The sequence below is a fragment of the Microcebus murinus genome, chromosome X (genome assembly GCF_040939455.1).
Source record: "Microcebus murinus isolate Inina chromosome X, M.murinus_Inina_mat1.0, whole genome shotgun sequence".
In the NCBI taxonomy this organism is placed as follows: domain Eukaryota; kingdom Metazoa; phylum Chordata; class Mammalia; order Primates; family Cheirogaleidae; genus Microcebus; species Microcebus murinus.
In genome coordinates this window covers 88,709,375-88,726,721 of record NC_134136.1, presented here as the reverse complement: position 1 = coordinate 88,726,721, position 17,347 = coordinate 88,709,375, and the positions used below count along the sequence as shown (strand labels likewise).

Here is a 17,347-nt window from a genome sequence, read left to right as displayed (position 1 = left end):
ATTTGAAGTCAACAGACTTGGGATAAACTTCCTTTTTCCTTTTTTTTTTTTAAGAGATACCTCGATATGTTGCCTCAAGTGATCTTCCTGCCCCAGCCTCCCAAAGCACTAGGATTACAGGTGTGAGCCACCACGCCCAGCCCAGGATGAACTTCTAACTAACAATCTACAAGTGCATTTTTCTTGTCCTGGGTTTGTGACTGTTTCATATAATGGGCATACATTTTTTAAGGTTACTTTTTGATAATAGAGCCATAAGTTCTCCAAGTCTGAAGGCTACTTAATGAGAAATAATAAAGTAATGGCTTATTTCACTGATGGGAGTTACTTGTGGTATATGGGGTAGTTCAAAGCAGTTGTGACTACAGTTTTAACTCTGGTATCTCTTTGCTGCTCAAAAAATACACAATGTGCACCTCTCAAAAGCCTGGTGAATTAATTTTTAGCAACCTGTAGGTGCTGATCACAAGCACTTCATATCCTGTGGTGGAAATGACAAATAATTACCATTTAGAATAATCCGATTCTCCTGATGTTAATTAATGTTAAAATTAGCAGGCCCCTAATCAACCCCTGTACCTCTTTCCAAATTTGCTGTTGCTAAAGTGGCAACAATAGAGTGTGGCATGCTCTTGATGCTTTTAGATGCTCTTAGAAGTTACCAGAATACAGTTTGAAAAAATTCCATAAATAAGACTAATTTCTGAAACTGAAGTGTCAGGTCTTGAACTTGTAAGTCCTGTAGCTCTACAATACAACTTACATTGCAGACATTGAGGGAATATTTGGTGAGGACTAGCCTACAGTCATCACTGGCTGACTTAGTTTGGAGTTTCCAAAAAGCAGACCCTAAGACAAAGAGTCACAAACAGCTAGCTGGTTTGGGAGATGTTCCCAGGAATCCCAGGCAGGTGAGTAGGGGAGGGAGAGAGGAAGAGGGAGTCAGCTAATATTACTAATAAAGTCTTCACTGCTAACTAAGGCATCACTGCAGGCAACTGGAACCTGCTCCTGCTGGGAACCTCTGGCAAAGGGAAGACTTCAGAATTATACTATCTGAGGCGAGAGGGAGCCGGGGTATTTATCCACCCCTCCTGTCAGTCACTGCTAGAGTGATTGTTTGTATTGTAAATTTGAAAACTTCATATTTTTGTTGATGCTGCCTCAACATCCCCACAAACAGGCTGTGAGCACCCTGCCCAGGTGACCGCATGTGCTAGTGTGACAAGGTGGGCCCCTGCCACAAGTTTCCCTTCTTATCCTCCCCTGACTGTGAACTAGTGACATTTAAACACTTCAGGGAAATCCTCTTGCACCTTTTCCTGTGTGTTCCAGTCTGACCCCTGACAAAGGCATTTGCCCCCCGGGCTCTCCTTCTCTCTCTGCTCCCCACCTGTTTGGCTGAGTCTGCTCCTTTGCACTCCCTCCCAGGTGAGCACCCCTGTTGGCATGCAGTCTCTCTAGGAGCTGTGAGTATAACATGTTCCCCCCTGCACCTCTCCTATGTCCCCTCTTATTGCCACACCTGACTGACCATCACCTAAGAAAACATAAAATGCTGCCCTTCTGGGAGTGATAGTTCCTCATCACTTGTGGCTTGCTCCACGAGCATACTCCTGGGGCCAGAAAATCCCCCCAGGCAAACAATCACTGGTGCTCTCCATTGGAACGTAGGCGGGTGGTCTCGGCATGACACATGCCAAGGGAATGTGATCTGGGCTCTGACTGCATTTGCTACACTGGGGTTTCCACGAGGAGGTGTGTAGCCTCTCTCAGGTATGTGAAACACGGGAAAGGTAGTTAGGAAGTGGGAGGCAGGCAAGCAAGTCCCTCAGCTCTTTGGACTAGAAGAAACCAAAGGGAATGTAAATTATGATAGCTCAGGGACATCAATACAGAGAGAGTGACTTAACCCAAGTCCTATCAAGTTGGGGTTGTGTGAGAGGAGGTTGTAGAAACTCTTTAAATACTCCCCATTTCAGGTAAGATTGACTAGGGAATTTGGGAAGTTCTAGACTTGGAAACTGTGGAAGGCAGAGTCAAAGGAAAAAAAAGATGGAGTTGGTCAATGAAAGGCCCCTCGTTAAAAAAAGATAACAGGGCAACTTCTGGGGCCCCCCTCTCTTGGGGCCCCAGAACCTCGTCCAGGAAAAAAAATTTAAACAAAAAAAAAAAAAAGAAAAAAAATTAAAAATTAAAAAAAAGAAAAAGATAACAGTACAAGGAAAGAAGATAGTTTATTAGAACCAAACAAACAAAATCCATGAGTAACCCAGAAATTCTCATTCTAAAATTCCATCCTGGGGAAATACTACGAAATACAGATAAAGGCTCATACATAAAGATCTTCTTTGCAGAATTATTTATAATAGCAAAACATTAAAGATAGTGTGAAGGGCCCAAAGATAGGGTGTTGGTTAAGTTCATCTAGTTCCATGTAGTCCATCTAAGTTCAATGTAATGTTTTGCAGCCATTTAAATGATACTTATAAAGGATTTTGATGCATTTAGTGAAATAAACACAATAAAATTATACATACAATATGATCTCAATGAAGGCATAAAAAAGACTGGAAGGAAATAGGTAAAAATGTTTATACTGGTTGTATATAAACATAAACCCATACTTTTCTGGATCTGTATTTCCACTGGGCAGGGACGGGGGAGCCCTCCATAATACTAAAAAAAAAATGAGGCAGCAACCTGTTAAGAAATAATTCTTATCAAAGAATTTCAGGGATCCTAAGACTCTTGTTCCAGGCCCTCTTGACCTGGGCCTCATTGGAGATGGATTTCTGTGTTTGGGTGATGTTAGGTGTCCTGGGCATATGTGGAATGTGGCAGGAAAGTGTAAATATTGGCTCTCTGTCTTTATTAGCCCTTACCATGCAGAATTGGTGCAACGTGAAAAATGCTGGCCAGAAAGTTGCAAAAGAAATTTAAATGCTAATTTTTATTATCTGTAATAAAAGTAGAATTTATGAACTTTCTTTTGGTCTGCTGGGTCATTTGTTTCTGTATGTCAATCTTGATTGCCAAGAGGATGTTTAGCAAATAAATGAAACCCAATAAATTTTTTTTTTTTTTACAAAAAGCAATTTGCTTGTAGGAAAATCCAAACATAAAAGTACAAGTAAAAACTGCAGTCTCTTCTTCCATCTGCTCTCCTCTCCATGTCAGCGTATCTATTTAAGTAACTTTGAGGTTTCAATTCCTTTATTTCAACTTCTACAGTTCAGAGGAGGGAAAAGCCACTCTGGACTGGAACAATAAAGGAAGGCTTTAGGTAGGACAGCAGTTCCCATCTAGGGACAATTCTGCTCCAAGTGGACATTTGGCAACATCTGGAGACATTTTGGTTTGTCACAATTTGAAGAGAGGTTGCTGTTGGCGTCTAATGGGTCCAGGCCAGGGTTGTTGCTAAACATCCTACAAGGCAGGATGGCCCCCACAACAGAGAATTTTCCAGCCCAAATGTCAACAGTACCAAGGTTCCAAACCCCTGAAGTAGCATTTAGAATTTGGGCTTAGACATGAAAGGTGAGAAGGATTTGGTTAGGCCAAGGAGGTAGTGGGAATAGAGTATGTGGTAGTCATTTCATAAAGCAGGGCTGGTCAAAGGAAAGTCAAATATGAGAATTTATCTGCAATGAGCAAGCAGGGGCAGAGTGACCCTGAGCAGAGGTACAGCTGTTGCCCATAAGAACATGCAACACTTGCTCCTAAATGTTATGGCTAAATGTTGCCTTTCAATATAGCACAAAGTGAGAGCCACTCAAACTCCTAGGAAATTGTAGATTATCTGTTAAAAGGAACTTCCATGATTCACTGATAGTAATGAATATTCAAATGAATAACAAGTCACACAGAGTCAAATGGCAAAAAGAGCAAGCAAAGGCACAAGACACAACCTTAAACTTAAATGCAAAACTCCTTTATCTCTAAGTTTACTGCATGGGGTAAAACAGTACCCAATGTTGCAAAAATAACCTGGGTTGGACTAAAATGGTTCTCTTGCATTTCTAATAGGTTATAAATATGGGGAGAGAGAATTCAGGAAAGATGATGTAAACGTGAAGTTCCACCAGGAATTTATAGTTGCTCAATCACACGCTTATAGACATTTACATTGGCTTTACCATTTTTTTTTTTGTCCACTGCAAACAAATTAAGAAGTGTGGGTGGATTGGAAGTAGGTGAGAATGACAATTTGGTTAACTAAAACTATCTAAAAACAGCCCAGCTGTACTTTATATCAAAGCACATGGAAAGAATCATGGACTCATGAGATGGTAGCGTGGGAAGGCCCTTGGACAAGATGCGATCTCACCCTTCCTCATATGGATGATGAGATGGAGCTTCTGCACAGCTACAGTGTCACCCATTACAGTGCAGGGAGCTAGATCTCAAATCTTGGTTCTATTACATCCTGGGGCTTCCTTAGTTTTTAAGCCCAAATGTGTATATGTAAATTCTGTCAAAGAGTTGGTGCTATAAGTTACAGTTAAGATGAAACTGAGCTTTTAATGTACATAGTTATGTCCTGGATGGCATAATTTGTTGTCTTGGTTAATTCTATTTGTGATCTTACTGGAATCCTGAATGTGTATTATTTCCTGCCTAAAGTGCCTAGCTCCCAGTGCTTAGGAGAAAAATTCTGGGGCAGGTGACATGAAGAGTTTGGTCGGAAGATGGAGACTGGTAAATACCAGAGCCTTTTAATTGATGTAGAAATGCTCTAACTCTACCGGGAAGAAAATAGCTACTTAAGCAGGTTGGAATCTGTGCCACTCCATATGAAGGCCAGACTGACAGTAACCACTTTGGGAAAAATCTGAAGGAATCTGTCTCGGTATTTTTTAGTTCAACTGACAATGTATGAAATTCACAAGCAATGGCAAGTCTATGGAAATAGAAAGTAAATTAGTGGTTGCCTGGGACTGAGGGTGGGAACAGGGATTAATTGTAAATGGGAACAAGGAATCTTACTGGAGTGATGGAAATGTTCTCAGACTGGATGTGGTAATAGCTACATACCTCTGTTCATTTTATAAAGACCATCCATTGATGGTACAGTTAAAATGGGTGCATTTTATAGTAGGCCAATTATACCATGATAAAGTTGTTTAAAAATAAAATCATGGGAACTGAAGTCAGTCCAATTTGTTAATCACTTTCCACTTTCCTAACCAAAGTGGCTAAAATCGAATTCTGACAGCCACATTTCCTCTAATATCTACTTTTAAAGCAGGCTTTTCTAAAACATCCAGTTCTCTGCCAAATTATTTAGATGAGGATAAGAATAACAATTGTCTCAAAAGGTAAACTACAGGACACAAAGATAAAAAAAAATAAAAAAATAAAAAAAGTAATATAATTTTTTAAAAATTTTAAATAAAAAAAAATAACAATTTTGCTTCAATCTCCTACAGTTTGATATTCCTAATTCTTAAGCTGGAAACCATAAGAGAGTCTTGAGGCTGGTGTGATTTACACATGTGACAGTTGCGTAGGACTGAGTTGCAAATTGCCTTTCAAGATATTTAGGAAATGCATTACTTTGTTTTCTCTCCTATAACGACTTTGCTAACCTGGAGTATAAAGTACAATACTCAAGACTTTTTTAAACCTATATTGTGAATGCACGTTATTTTTCTCTGCTGTTATTTATCCTTGTGGTTTTACCGGAGTGGGCAGAGGAGATTAGAAGTCTGGGATCATTCAGTGGCACTTTTACTCACAAAATACTTACAGGGTAAGGCTGAATGACAGTGAGGAGTATCGATTCTTTGCAGCTTCTGTAAGAGAGAAAAACAAACATTTATGAAATTCACAGAGCCTGGACTCTAAGCAGTGACTGTTTTCTTTCAAGATGAAATGTATGGCAAATGTTGCATGGACTCCCAGGGCAGAGTAAACTAAACAGCTCAGAAGTGGGCTCTGAGAACACATAGAAAACCAAAATCAAGTGTTTCCCAAGTGTAACAAACTACCCAATTGAAAGCTGCCTAGGCGGTTTATATTGGGTGATATTATCTGTGCTGCCAAACAGCAGGGCCCTAAAATAAAATTCTGTGAGGGAAGAACAGTTTTAGAAACATCAACTCAATCAGTCTCTACATTTTTCACTGCTCTCAAAATTGATTCTCCCCTTCTGATTTTCCTTTAGCCTACTTTTCTTTGTTGCTTAAAAATTTCTCTGGATGTCAGGGGAAGAGATTTTTAAAAATTCTATCAATTTGTGGAACGTCATTATCTTCTTAGGATCAGTATCAGGAAAGAAAAATATCATTGTAGGTTTCTTATATAAAAACACATCCCAACAAACATCACTTCCCATACTATGTAGCTTAGTAAGTCCCTGGTAACAATGCCCAGGACTCTGGGCTGATAAATATTTCAGACACACATTGATTGGAAATATTGTTCACAATAGGGAACACTTCATAGCTAAAAGCAGAACAATGTAGTATGATGTTTTATTTCATTTCCTCCAAGTAACCCAAACCTTTGAAACCCTTGTGGGAAAAAATCATATTATGGGTTATAATAGTTTTTCCTCCTTCCTTTCTCTGTTCCTTTTTTATCACGAGTAGGAGAAAGGTCAGTTGCCATTTTGTCAAAGAGGAGCTGACTTTTTCTACTTTAGGTTGTAATTAATTACCTGCTTTTGTGATTTATTGCTCTAATGAGTAAGGCAAAGGGGATCTGCTGCAAGGCTGCTCCCTTGAAGAAGTCTCTAAAAGTCACCTTTCTAGCATGTACTGATTTGTGGCTGGCCCACTCGCTCTGGCTGGGCTGGACCATGTGGTAGGGAGTGGGGTGGGGGCAGAGAAAAATCAACAGGACAGTTGAAGAGGACTAGCACTCCATGAAGACTCAGAACACTTGGGATGATGGTGCTGCTGGGAGCAGGAGGGCAGCACACGGGAAGCCACAAAAGCACCTAACCACAAGGGAAAGAGTCCACCTGCATTATCTTCCATGGATAGAGCAAACCAACACTAGATCACATTGGTGCCAATCAAGTGAGAACTCTTCCTGCTCTTTACCTTAACCACTCTGGCTTCATTTCAATCTGGAAGGAGCTAAAGCTAGGGCAGAATGCTGGGGCAACAGAGAAAAACATTGACAGTGCCCTTTAACCCCCTGCAGGCTTCCTAGGCCTGAAATAGGGGCAAGAGAGAAGTTTTGTGGAGTTGAGAGTTTTGACTATTATATGACAATTGAACATCTTAATTGTAGATTACAAATTCCTGTGATTATAAGTATACGAGTGATTTTTCTGAATCTGGAGAATTTTTTGAACCTGTTCAACATGGTTATGGAACCTGCCTGAGATTTTGTTGAGGGCTAAGGAAGAACTGGTCCCGGGGAGCTGTTACTAATGGGCAATGGGGGAAAAGAACATAATCACCTTATGATTCCACCCTGAGACTGGCTTGCTACATTTATTCCCAATTTCTCTTTATTTAAAGTGACTTGAATAGATCATATTCTTTGAGTCCAAACAATCACTGACTAAGACAGAGAGGCTTAGAACCTTAAGAAGAAACAGTAAAAAGGTAAACACAAGAATGGGGGATAAGTGTGAGAGCAAAAACATGAAGTGGTGGGGTGGGCGGGAGAATGGATGGGCCCATAAGGCTGCATGACAAATGCTAGATTCCTCGAGAGCAGTGCTCAGTGGCAACATAATTATTTGTTCATTTCTGGAAAGGGAACTATATTTTATTGTTTAGAAGGTTTCATCCACACTAAAACAGGGGAATACAGAAAAGTACGATTACAAGGGGACAGGATCATTGGGTTCCATCTTATATTCTGTCACACTAATAAAGAGAGACTTATAACCTAGTTATCTATAAGTATCTCAAAAGTAGTTTCCACCCATGATATCTCCTTACACAGAATTTTTTTTTTTTTCTGTCAAGAGCTTCAGGAGGAAGCCTTGCTCAGTACACCTTGTTAATTTGAAAACAGGAACTGGTTTTCATGATATGTTGATTATATAATATTTAAAGTCATTGTGTCTATAGTATTGCTCTGTAAATTGCCTGAAATATAACCTAAATTAACTTTAATTTTACTATTTAATGAATAAATGAAGTTATCTGAATTGAAATAAAATATTTCAATATGTTATTTATCATAAGGACCGGGAACTTGCTTTTCTTCTATATTTTTTCCTCATTAGAATTATTGTATTCTAATCTGCCAGACAAGAAAAATTAAATCCACAATATTTTGGATCCTCTAGAATTCTTAACCTAAGATCCTAAAGAGGAAAAAAAAAAAAGATCTTAGCCATGTTAAAACAGCCTTAACAGAATGATTAGAATCAGGAATGAAAGATGCCCTATTCACGCAATCAGATAACTTATTTTTAGGGAGACCTAAAACAGCTAGAGAGCTTTAAAAATACAGTTAGAAGCACATTTAGAAAAGAATTAGTTCATAATAAATTCCATGTAAATGTTCTACTTTTGAAGAGTAATTTCAAATTGCAGTGCCAATATTTTTTAACCAGTTGAGTTTGTTAAAAACATTATTTTAATCCCTGAATCACAGTGCTGATCTCTGGGGGATAATGTAGTCTAAACTGCTCCTGTCAAATTTTCCTTCAATTCCTCTCTCTTTAATTCTTTGAAACAAGTCTCTTCTTATCTTTTTTTTTAAACTTTTTTTGAGACAAGCTTCACTATGTTGCCCAGGCTGGCCTTGAACTTCTGGGCTCAAGCAGTCCTCCTACCTTAGCCTCCTGAGTAGCTAGAACTATAGGCACATGCCACTGTGCATGGCTCTTATCCTTTTTTGATGGGGAGTCCCTTGAAACATGTTCAGGACACCCAGCATCAGTGGTTGTATGCCATACTTTAACATCATATCCCATTTTATAATTTCATTCCATGTACCTCAGATTCTAATGAGGTAGTGTTTTCAGTATTAAAATCTCTCTGAACAATGAAGCTAAAGCTGGTGTTCTTTATTTCTTAGAGTAACATAGTTGGGCACCTTTCTTTAACTACCTTTCTCATTTTATATTTACACCATTTTAATATTTCAATATATAATCATATTGGCATGTGCTATTGTATATTTCCCTTCTAGATGAACTAAATAGATCCCATAATCAACTCAGAGATTGATACTAATTTAACAGAGTTGTGAAGGGCACTATGATTTTCTCAGAGATTGGAACAACAAAACAAAATAAAAATCAAATAATGAAAATATATAGGAAGGTATTTTATGTCAAAATTCAATAGTCTTGCTTTAAAAACATTAAGTCCAAACAAGTTAGCTACATGATTTTAAACTTTAAAAGTGGAAGTAAGTACTCAATCTGTGAAGGCTGAGAGGTTAGGCTTTTGAAAGGCAAACAAAGTGGTAATTTAGGGCTGTACATGAAAGGATTTTGTAAGCCATAAAAGGGTATTCTAACGTTAGCTCAAAAGATTGATGTGCAGTGTTTTTATTTTGAAAGAAAGGTGGTAAGGCACAGCGATAGGGCATTGAACTCTCACTTCTAAGATAAATACATGCATGTATAGGATTCTTTCTTCTTCCTGCACTTCAGAGTTCTTCAAAGAGATTAGAAAACTATTCTTTTCTGCAAGCTAGTGCAACACAGCCCTTAAACTCTCTGCTGGTGGGCAGCTACTGTTGATGGAAATAAGAACTGATGAGAAACAGTGTTTCTCCAATGACTCTTTGCTCAGAAGGGCCTTTCCTCCATCCTATGGTATTTTGTGATAAAGCCACTTGATTGCCTTCCATTTTCTCTTCCCATCTGAACCCAGAGATGTGAAAAGAACTCTATGATTTTTCTGATTTGATAACCAGTCATAATGTAGTGTCAGCCTAGTCAGTTGCTTGCAAAGCTGGAGGCAAGCAGCTTTTTCAGAAAAGTTGCCACAGGACTACACTTGGAATGGGCGTCTAATGCTTCATCTAGTTGACCTTTGCAACACTCTGAATAGAGATTATAATTATCCACTGAATCAGTTCCTAAGAGTACTGAAGCCATTAGCTGCAGAGAAAGGAAATGTCCAGCAAAATGACCAAGCATTCAGAAAAGGTCAACATATTATGGTTAAGCATAATCTGTCATGGACTATATGAAGCATTTACACTCTGCCCATTGTTGCTGAAGCTTGCCTCTACTCTGATGCCTACAAAAAAGAGGAAAGGGATTATTTGTCATCTCTAAATTATGTTCAAGGGGTGCTATGGAGGAAGATGGGCATAATGAAGCCACCATGGTTATCATGACAACGGAGACATGAGATGGATTAAAGAATCCACTAGGCCAGTAGCATTGGCTTGGCTTCTACCAATCCTACAGAAAATGTCTCTCCTACTACCTTTTGACTCTTCAGTGAGGGGTTATATTGCTGATCAAAAAGACTACCAGTTTGGTAGCCAAAGGGAAATTGAAGAGAATTTAAGAAAAGATCTTTATTAAGCAATATGTGTCTATCCTGAAAAACTAGATAATTGTATCACTCATCTTTTCCCATCTGTGGGAGAAGGGCTCCAAAGATGGCCCTCCATTAACCACACATCCTAGTATTCACATGTTTATGTAGTCTATCCCCTTAAATCTGGACTAGTTCTGTGATTCACTTTTGACAAATAGAATATTGCAGAAGTGGCATTGCATGACTTTTGGGTCTTGCAAGGCTTACGATGTTCAAGAATCTTAGAAGCCTTACAATGTCCACATGGATCTCTTGGAGTGTTCAGTTTGAGGGAAGCCAGCTACCATGTAAGAAGTGCAACAACCCTGTGACCACCATGTTATGCAGAAGTTAGGCATGTGAAGAAGCAGTGTGGAGAGAGGGAGAGATACCTGGCTAGTCCCAGCTACGTCAGCTAAGTCCAACAACACATAGGAGGGAAGAAGCCATCTTGGATATCCAACCCAATCAAGCCTTTGCATTTAACTGCAGCCACATGAGAGACTTCAGTGAGAACCATCTGGATGAGCTCAGTCAACTCAGAACCATGAGAGATAATTATTTTATTAAGGCATTGCTTTTGTTAGGAAGCAATATATTATAGAACATCATCTTCTTATAAAAGATGTGAAAAGTATGTTTTTTAAAAATAGTCATTCTAAGGGGTCAAATGGTTTTGAAATTGAACATGTCTCCCTTATCAAGGAAGGGAAAGTATCTAATCTGATAGCTCCCCAGTATACTGCAACCTGCATTAAAACAAACAAACAACTGTCTTATATAAACATGTTCAAGTGTGGAAAAGGATGCCCTTACTGCTGGGAGTAAGATTAGCACATTTGGAACATTAATTATGGACTTTTAAAGATTGGGATGGAGGGGAAAAGAGCTAATAAACTTAGGGGAGAAGAGGAACCAATCAGCATCTTGGAATAAAAATGCTTTACTATAAAGAATAATTTGGAGGGCACAATTGGTATTTCATTGTAGGGTATATATTTGAATTTTGCAGAGAAAGGTTTAAAGTACATTGTAATTTTAGGTTTGGAATTAAATAGCTTACATACTACCAATGATTTGAATATAAACCTAGGGAGAAACCAGAATTCTTTGCAAAGTCTAATTCACATTTTACTGAATGTATTTAAGGCTTAGGCTGTGATTTTCTTTGTGAAAAATATTAGGCTGTTATGGTTAAAATTCATATAATTGATACAATTATTATCAAAATTAACATTTTGATGAAATTATATCATTTCAAACTCTGTACTTTATTGTATTTTGTAAACCTTTGCAATAAAATTTCAGATTTGGCACTCTGAATTTGGAAACTACTGCTAACAGAGTTTTGTTTGCATGTGCATCTGCTTTTGGTTTGACCTAATTTTTTGTCCATTAATTCATATTTTGCTCAATGAATGTTGTCTTTGGCCTTTGAATTACTTATTTGACTAATGGATGAAAATGGCACTCATATTTAAGATTTATTAAAAGCAACAAGCTCTCACAAGGTAAATGTTAAATTATTTTATACACATGTGTGATATTAAATAGCTCTCCATTCATTCCTTCAGTAAATACTTATTGAGTATATATCTAGGGCTTGGCATTTAGGATACATCAGTGATTCTCCATGGGGAGTGATTTTTACTCCTCAGGGGGCACTTGGCAATGTCTGGAGACATTTATGGTTGTCACAACTAGAAGTGCTAATGAACAGAGCCTAGGGATGCTGCCAAAGATCCTATAAGGCACAGGGCAGTCCCCACAACAAAGAGTTATCCAGCACAAAATGTCAATAGTGCTGAAATTGAGAAACCTTGAGCTACAATAGACAATAAAACCTGGCAGGGCTCACCTTCTACAGAGGGAAGACATTCAATAACAAATAAAAACAAATATACTCTCTCTCTCTCTCTCTCTCTCTCTCTCTATATATATATATATATATCTCATGCTAAAGATGATGTGATGTGGAGAAAAACAGGGCATTTGCGAGTATTGGTGGGGTGGCCTGCCATGCCATTTTGGGTAAGGTGGACAAGTTAAGTCTCATTAAGAGGTGACATCTGAGCAACAATCTGTAGTCAACATGGTAGTTGACTACCACGCAGCTGTCTAAGGGCAGACCCTTCTAGGCACAGGGGGTTGCCATTGCAAAGGCCCTAAAGTTAGGGCCTGCCAAGGAAGTCTGAGGAAGAGCCAGGAGCTCTGTGAGTCTGCCATGGAGTAGGGAGGAATCCTAGGCAGTAAAGGTCAAAGAGAGGGGCAAGAAGCAACAGGCCATTGAGAGAGTCTACCTTTACCTGTGAGTTGGAGCAGAAGAATGACAAAATACATGTTTTTAAAAGGTCACTCTGGCCACTAAGCTGGGAACGGACTGCAGGAGGGTGAGGTGGAATCAAGGGTCCAGTAAGGGCTTAGGCAGCGATGCAGGCAAGAGATAGTTATTGTCAATAGCTGTGAAATCATTAAGTAGAAGACTCTCCAGAAGGCCCTTTAGATGAGCCTCGATTCTTAAGAGCACTTCTTACAAATACCATTGGAAGAAACTGACATAACAAACTGAAAGCACAAAAAATACTGAAGGAAAATAAATAGGGTAGATGTTTTCCTCAAACGCATTCTCATGGATGAGCGAGGTGGACACTAAGAGAAAGCAGGTCACTGTGTCATGTGCTCCCTTGATGGGTGATCCAGCCATGGTTATGACAAATGACAGAGAAAAATAGGATAGTTATTGAGAAGAAGCCAAAAGGCTTCTTTTAGAGTGAGAAATAGAGTGCATTTTAACTGGCAGTTCCTTTACTAACATTTCCCAAGCCTTTTCAGAATTGCTATTTTATTCTCATCACCTAGGACAAGACTTCCCTGGTTTAGTCCCGTCTCATCTCTCCTGCCTTTATGCATTTTCATGGTCTTGGGTATAGGTGCTTAAGTGTAAAGGTAAGAAGTGACTAGAAACAGGCCGACCCTGAAATCAGGGACAGTGTTTAGCATATTTATGATTTTGGCCCATGGCAATCATCCTGATGTTTGCTCAAGGAACCTTCGTGTTCTGTTACCATTTTAATGTGTGTCATTACTAGAGGGTGATTTTAAATAATACAATTTACCTTCTTCACCAGCTCAGAGGCTTCCCTGCTCTGACTGAATCTGACCATGGGATTGGCCAAGGGAACCCCAGGACTTGAAACCATCACGGCAGGCCACTTTCCCTTTCTATGACAAGAACACCAGGCCTCATGTTTTTCCAACTGGAAAGAACCCTTCAGTCTTTTGGGATTCATAGATTTTCAGAGGCAGTGGTGACCACATATATGTTCTGTGATGGTGTACAGGGTTGAGGGGCAAAGACCTAGAAAAGTCATTGTTTGCCCAGCTTGGCAGAGGTGGGTTGGAAAAAGGGATTCTGTTTCTGGAGGGCAGCCTTTTTAAATTTAAGAACCTCCAGTTCGGTAAAGTTTGTCTGAAGGCTGCAGGTCTCTTTTGTGAGATCCAGAGGTCCTGTTAATTATTCAATCAGTGACACTTTCCAAGTATAATGTATATATAGAAAAGTACACAAATCTTGAGTGGATAGCTCATTAAATATTACACACTAAACACACATACAGTAGGCAGCCACTAGGATGGTTCCCAATGATCACCCTGTGGGACTCAGACCATGTATAATCCGCTCTCCCTGAGTGTGGGCCACACTTACTGATTCATTTTCAATGCATAGAATATGGCAAAAGTGACAGGATGTCATATCCAAGATTAGGTTAAAAAAAAAAACCTATTGCTTCCATATTGTGTGCTTACTGCCTCTTCTACTCTTGCTCACTTGCTCTGAGGGAAACCAAATACCATATTGTGAGCTGCCCTTTGAAGAGGCCCATATAGCATGGAACCACAGGAGGTACTGGCCAAAAGTCAGTAAGAAACTGAGGCCCTCAGTCCAATAGCCTGTGAGAAACTGAATCCTGCCAAGAAATGTATGAGTAAGCTTAGAAGCAAATCCCCCCTTCCAATTGAGCCTCAGATGAGACCACAGCCCCAGACAATACCTTCACTACTGCCTTGTGAGAGACCTTGAGCCAAAGGCACCCAGCTAAATTGCACCCTGTTTTCTGATCCATAGGAAATGTGGGATAATGAATGTTTGTTGTTTTAAGCTGCTGAGTTTTGAGATAATTTGTTATATACCAATAGATAATTGTACACAGTATCCAGATAAAGAAGCAGAACATTGACCATATCCCAGAAGCCCCCTATGTTCCCTTCCAGATACAAACCCCAAGGATAATCACTATTCTAATTTCTAACACCATAGAATAGTATAACTTCATTTGGAACATTATATAAATGTAATTGTAAAGTATGAACTATGTTTTTCTTTCTTCTTTCACTCAGAATTCTTTTTGAGATTTATCCAAATTATCATGTGCAATTATAGATCATTTATTCTCATTGATGTGTAGCAGCCATTGCATGAAATTACCACAATTTATTGATTGATTCTACCACTGATAGACATTTGAGTAGTTTCCAATTTGGGATTATTAAATAACAGTGCTGCTATAGTCTTGCATATGTCTTTTAATGAATATACATATGCATTTCTGCTTGGTATATACCTAGAAGTAGAACTGCTAGGTCATAGGGTATTCATGTGTTCATCCAATGACCTTGTTTCATTTGGCTCTGTCATTCCTTGCCAATCCTGTGACACGTGCATCTCTAATTCCACAAACTCTACTAACCTTCCTTTACCCTACTCTTTTGCTCTTCTTAGTATCTCACTGAGTTACTTCTATCCTGCTGGCCACTGGAACAAGTTGCAGTCCATCAATACATGCTGTCATCTAAATACATATTTTTGAGTGCATATGGAGATAAATGCTATTATGAATGAAAGACATCATGTTGAATAAGTGATCAATTTATGTTTCACAAAGGAGGGATTTGAGAAGAATGTCTTAAAGTTATCTAAAAAGTAGTTAAAGCTTTGCCAGCTGAGTGAGGGGTGCTAAAAAGATATAAGCATGCTGCATTCAACTCATTCAAACTAAGTAGCACAAACTGTACGAAAATTATTGGGAGCCCTAAAGTCCTCGTGGAGAGTTGGTAATAGTTCATGCTCATCATGAACAGTTGGGAAAAAAGGCAGATAAATTACATGATTTCATTCATTTCTGGCTTATTTTATATGCTTCCAGTATGAAAGCTTTCTTTCCATTGTTTTTTTTTTTTTTGCCTGTCTATATCTTCAAGGATGTATTAGTTGATGAGTTAAATATCAAAATTTCAAACAGCATTCTTGTTGGCTCAGAACATCCAAAATAGTCTGTAGACTTATGGCTATTTACATTTAAATTCACTAAATAAAATAAAATTAAATCCAGTCCCTTAGTTGCACTAGCTACATTTTAAGTGTTTAATAATCAAATGTGGCTAGAGGCCACCATATTCCATCATGGCAGAATGATCTGTTGGACAGTGATGCCACAGATGCTCATCTAGAAGTATTTTCCCAAGAAATAAGATAATCATTTCCAAAAATGTTAGCATGATCTCTACCTTATTCTAAAAGAGGGCAGTTGTGCCAGTTAGAGCAGATTGTTGGAATGCACACAGAGATAGAGATGGTGTTCAGGGACAAGAAACCACACTGAACAATCCTCACAGTAGCCCATTCTCTTGGGGCAAAATATTTTAATAGTTTCTCCCTAAAATTAAGAAATATTGCATATTTCTGAAATGTGATTTTTAAATATTTCAACTACTGCTGTTTCAGCATTTCCCCAGATGTATTTACCTACGCCTGAGTGGGTAGAAAACTGGGGAAAACTTTGAACAGCAGCAACCACAAAATAAGAACAAGATTGAGAGCTAATGTGTTCTGAATACTTACAATATGCCATACATTGTACTACACCTGTTACCTGTGTTGCCTAATTTAAGCCTCTGGATTTTCCAGTAAAGAAGGTAATGCCAGCCTTATTTGGAGATGAGAAAACTGAGGTTCAGATAGATCAATTCAATGATCTCAGTTCACAGTTCAGTAACTGGTGGAACCAGCACATAAACTTGTGCTTTTCTGACTCCAAAGCCTATGTCCTTAATCAGTAAGTTATTCTGTAGAATTGAGAAATGGGTCTAGAAGCACAGAACTTAGAAAGCATAAGGGTGACATTTTGACAGCCCTGGTAATACTCCCAAGGTGATGAGTGTTATTAATTCTTTTTTTTTTAGTGTTATTAATTCTTAAAAGGAGCTTCTGTTTCTCATATACATTTATGCTTGCCACATCCTTATAAAGCAGCTATTCTTAGCCTCATTTTACCCAGAGGATGTTGAACTCAGAGATATTGAGGAATTTGTCCAAAGCCCTACAACTATTAAGTGGTAGAATTTTGACTTCCATCTCATGACTCTCTAATATACTACATTAAGTGTCAGATTTACAAAATGGTGTATGTATGTACACACATATATGAGTAGATCTATATATATGAGTATATACATGTGAGGGTAAATATGCTCATATTTTCTGTATCTACTCACGTATCTACTGTATATACTTTCCCATTCCTTTCTTTTCCTTTTTTGCTGATGGAGATGGGCCTTCTTTCACCATGGCTAATAAATGAATGCTACCTACACTTGTGATATATCCGAATAAAGGACAAAATGAGAAAGAAGAGAGGAGGTAAAATTAAACAGAAGAGGATGCCATTTACCAACAAAAACATTGAAAGTTCACAGAAGTCAGCATGGTAAAAGCAAGGAGTTAAGAAGGGAGGTTCTCCTCTCCTCTATTCTCTGGAATTAATTAGCTATGTGAGTCTGGGGCAAATCACATCACCCAAGTGGGCTTCATTTTTTTCATCTGAAAG

At 38.6% G+C, this 17,347-nt stretch overlaps 2 protein-coding genes across 5 annotated transcripts in view; both read right to left on the bottom strand.

Moving 5' to 3' along the window:
* The window catches only part of LOC105882445 (glia maturation factor beta), a 902,793-nt gene that overhangs the window by 67,678 nt on the left and 817,768 nt on the right, over nt 1–17,347 (bottom strand). The window lies entirely within an intron of this gene.
* FRMPD4 (FERM and PDZ domain containing 4) overlaps nt 1–17,347 on the bottom strand; it is a 539,531-nt gene that overhangs the window by 43,171 nt on the left and 479,013 nt on the right. For all 4 annotated transcript variants that reach the window (XM_012784824.3, XM_075999302.1, XM_012784823.2 and 1 more), the window contains one exon: nt 5,753–5,798. In XM_012784824.3, coding sequence (XP_012640278.1) covers nt 5,753–5,798 — 46 coding nt within the window. The remainder of the gene's footprint in view (nt 1–5,752; nt 5,799–17,347) is intronic.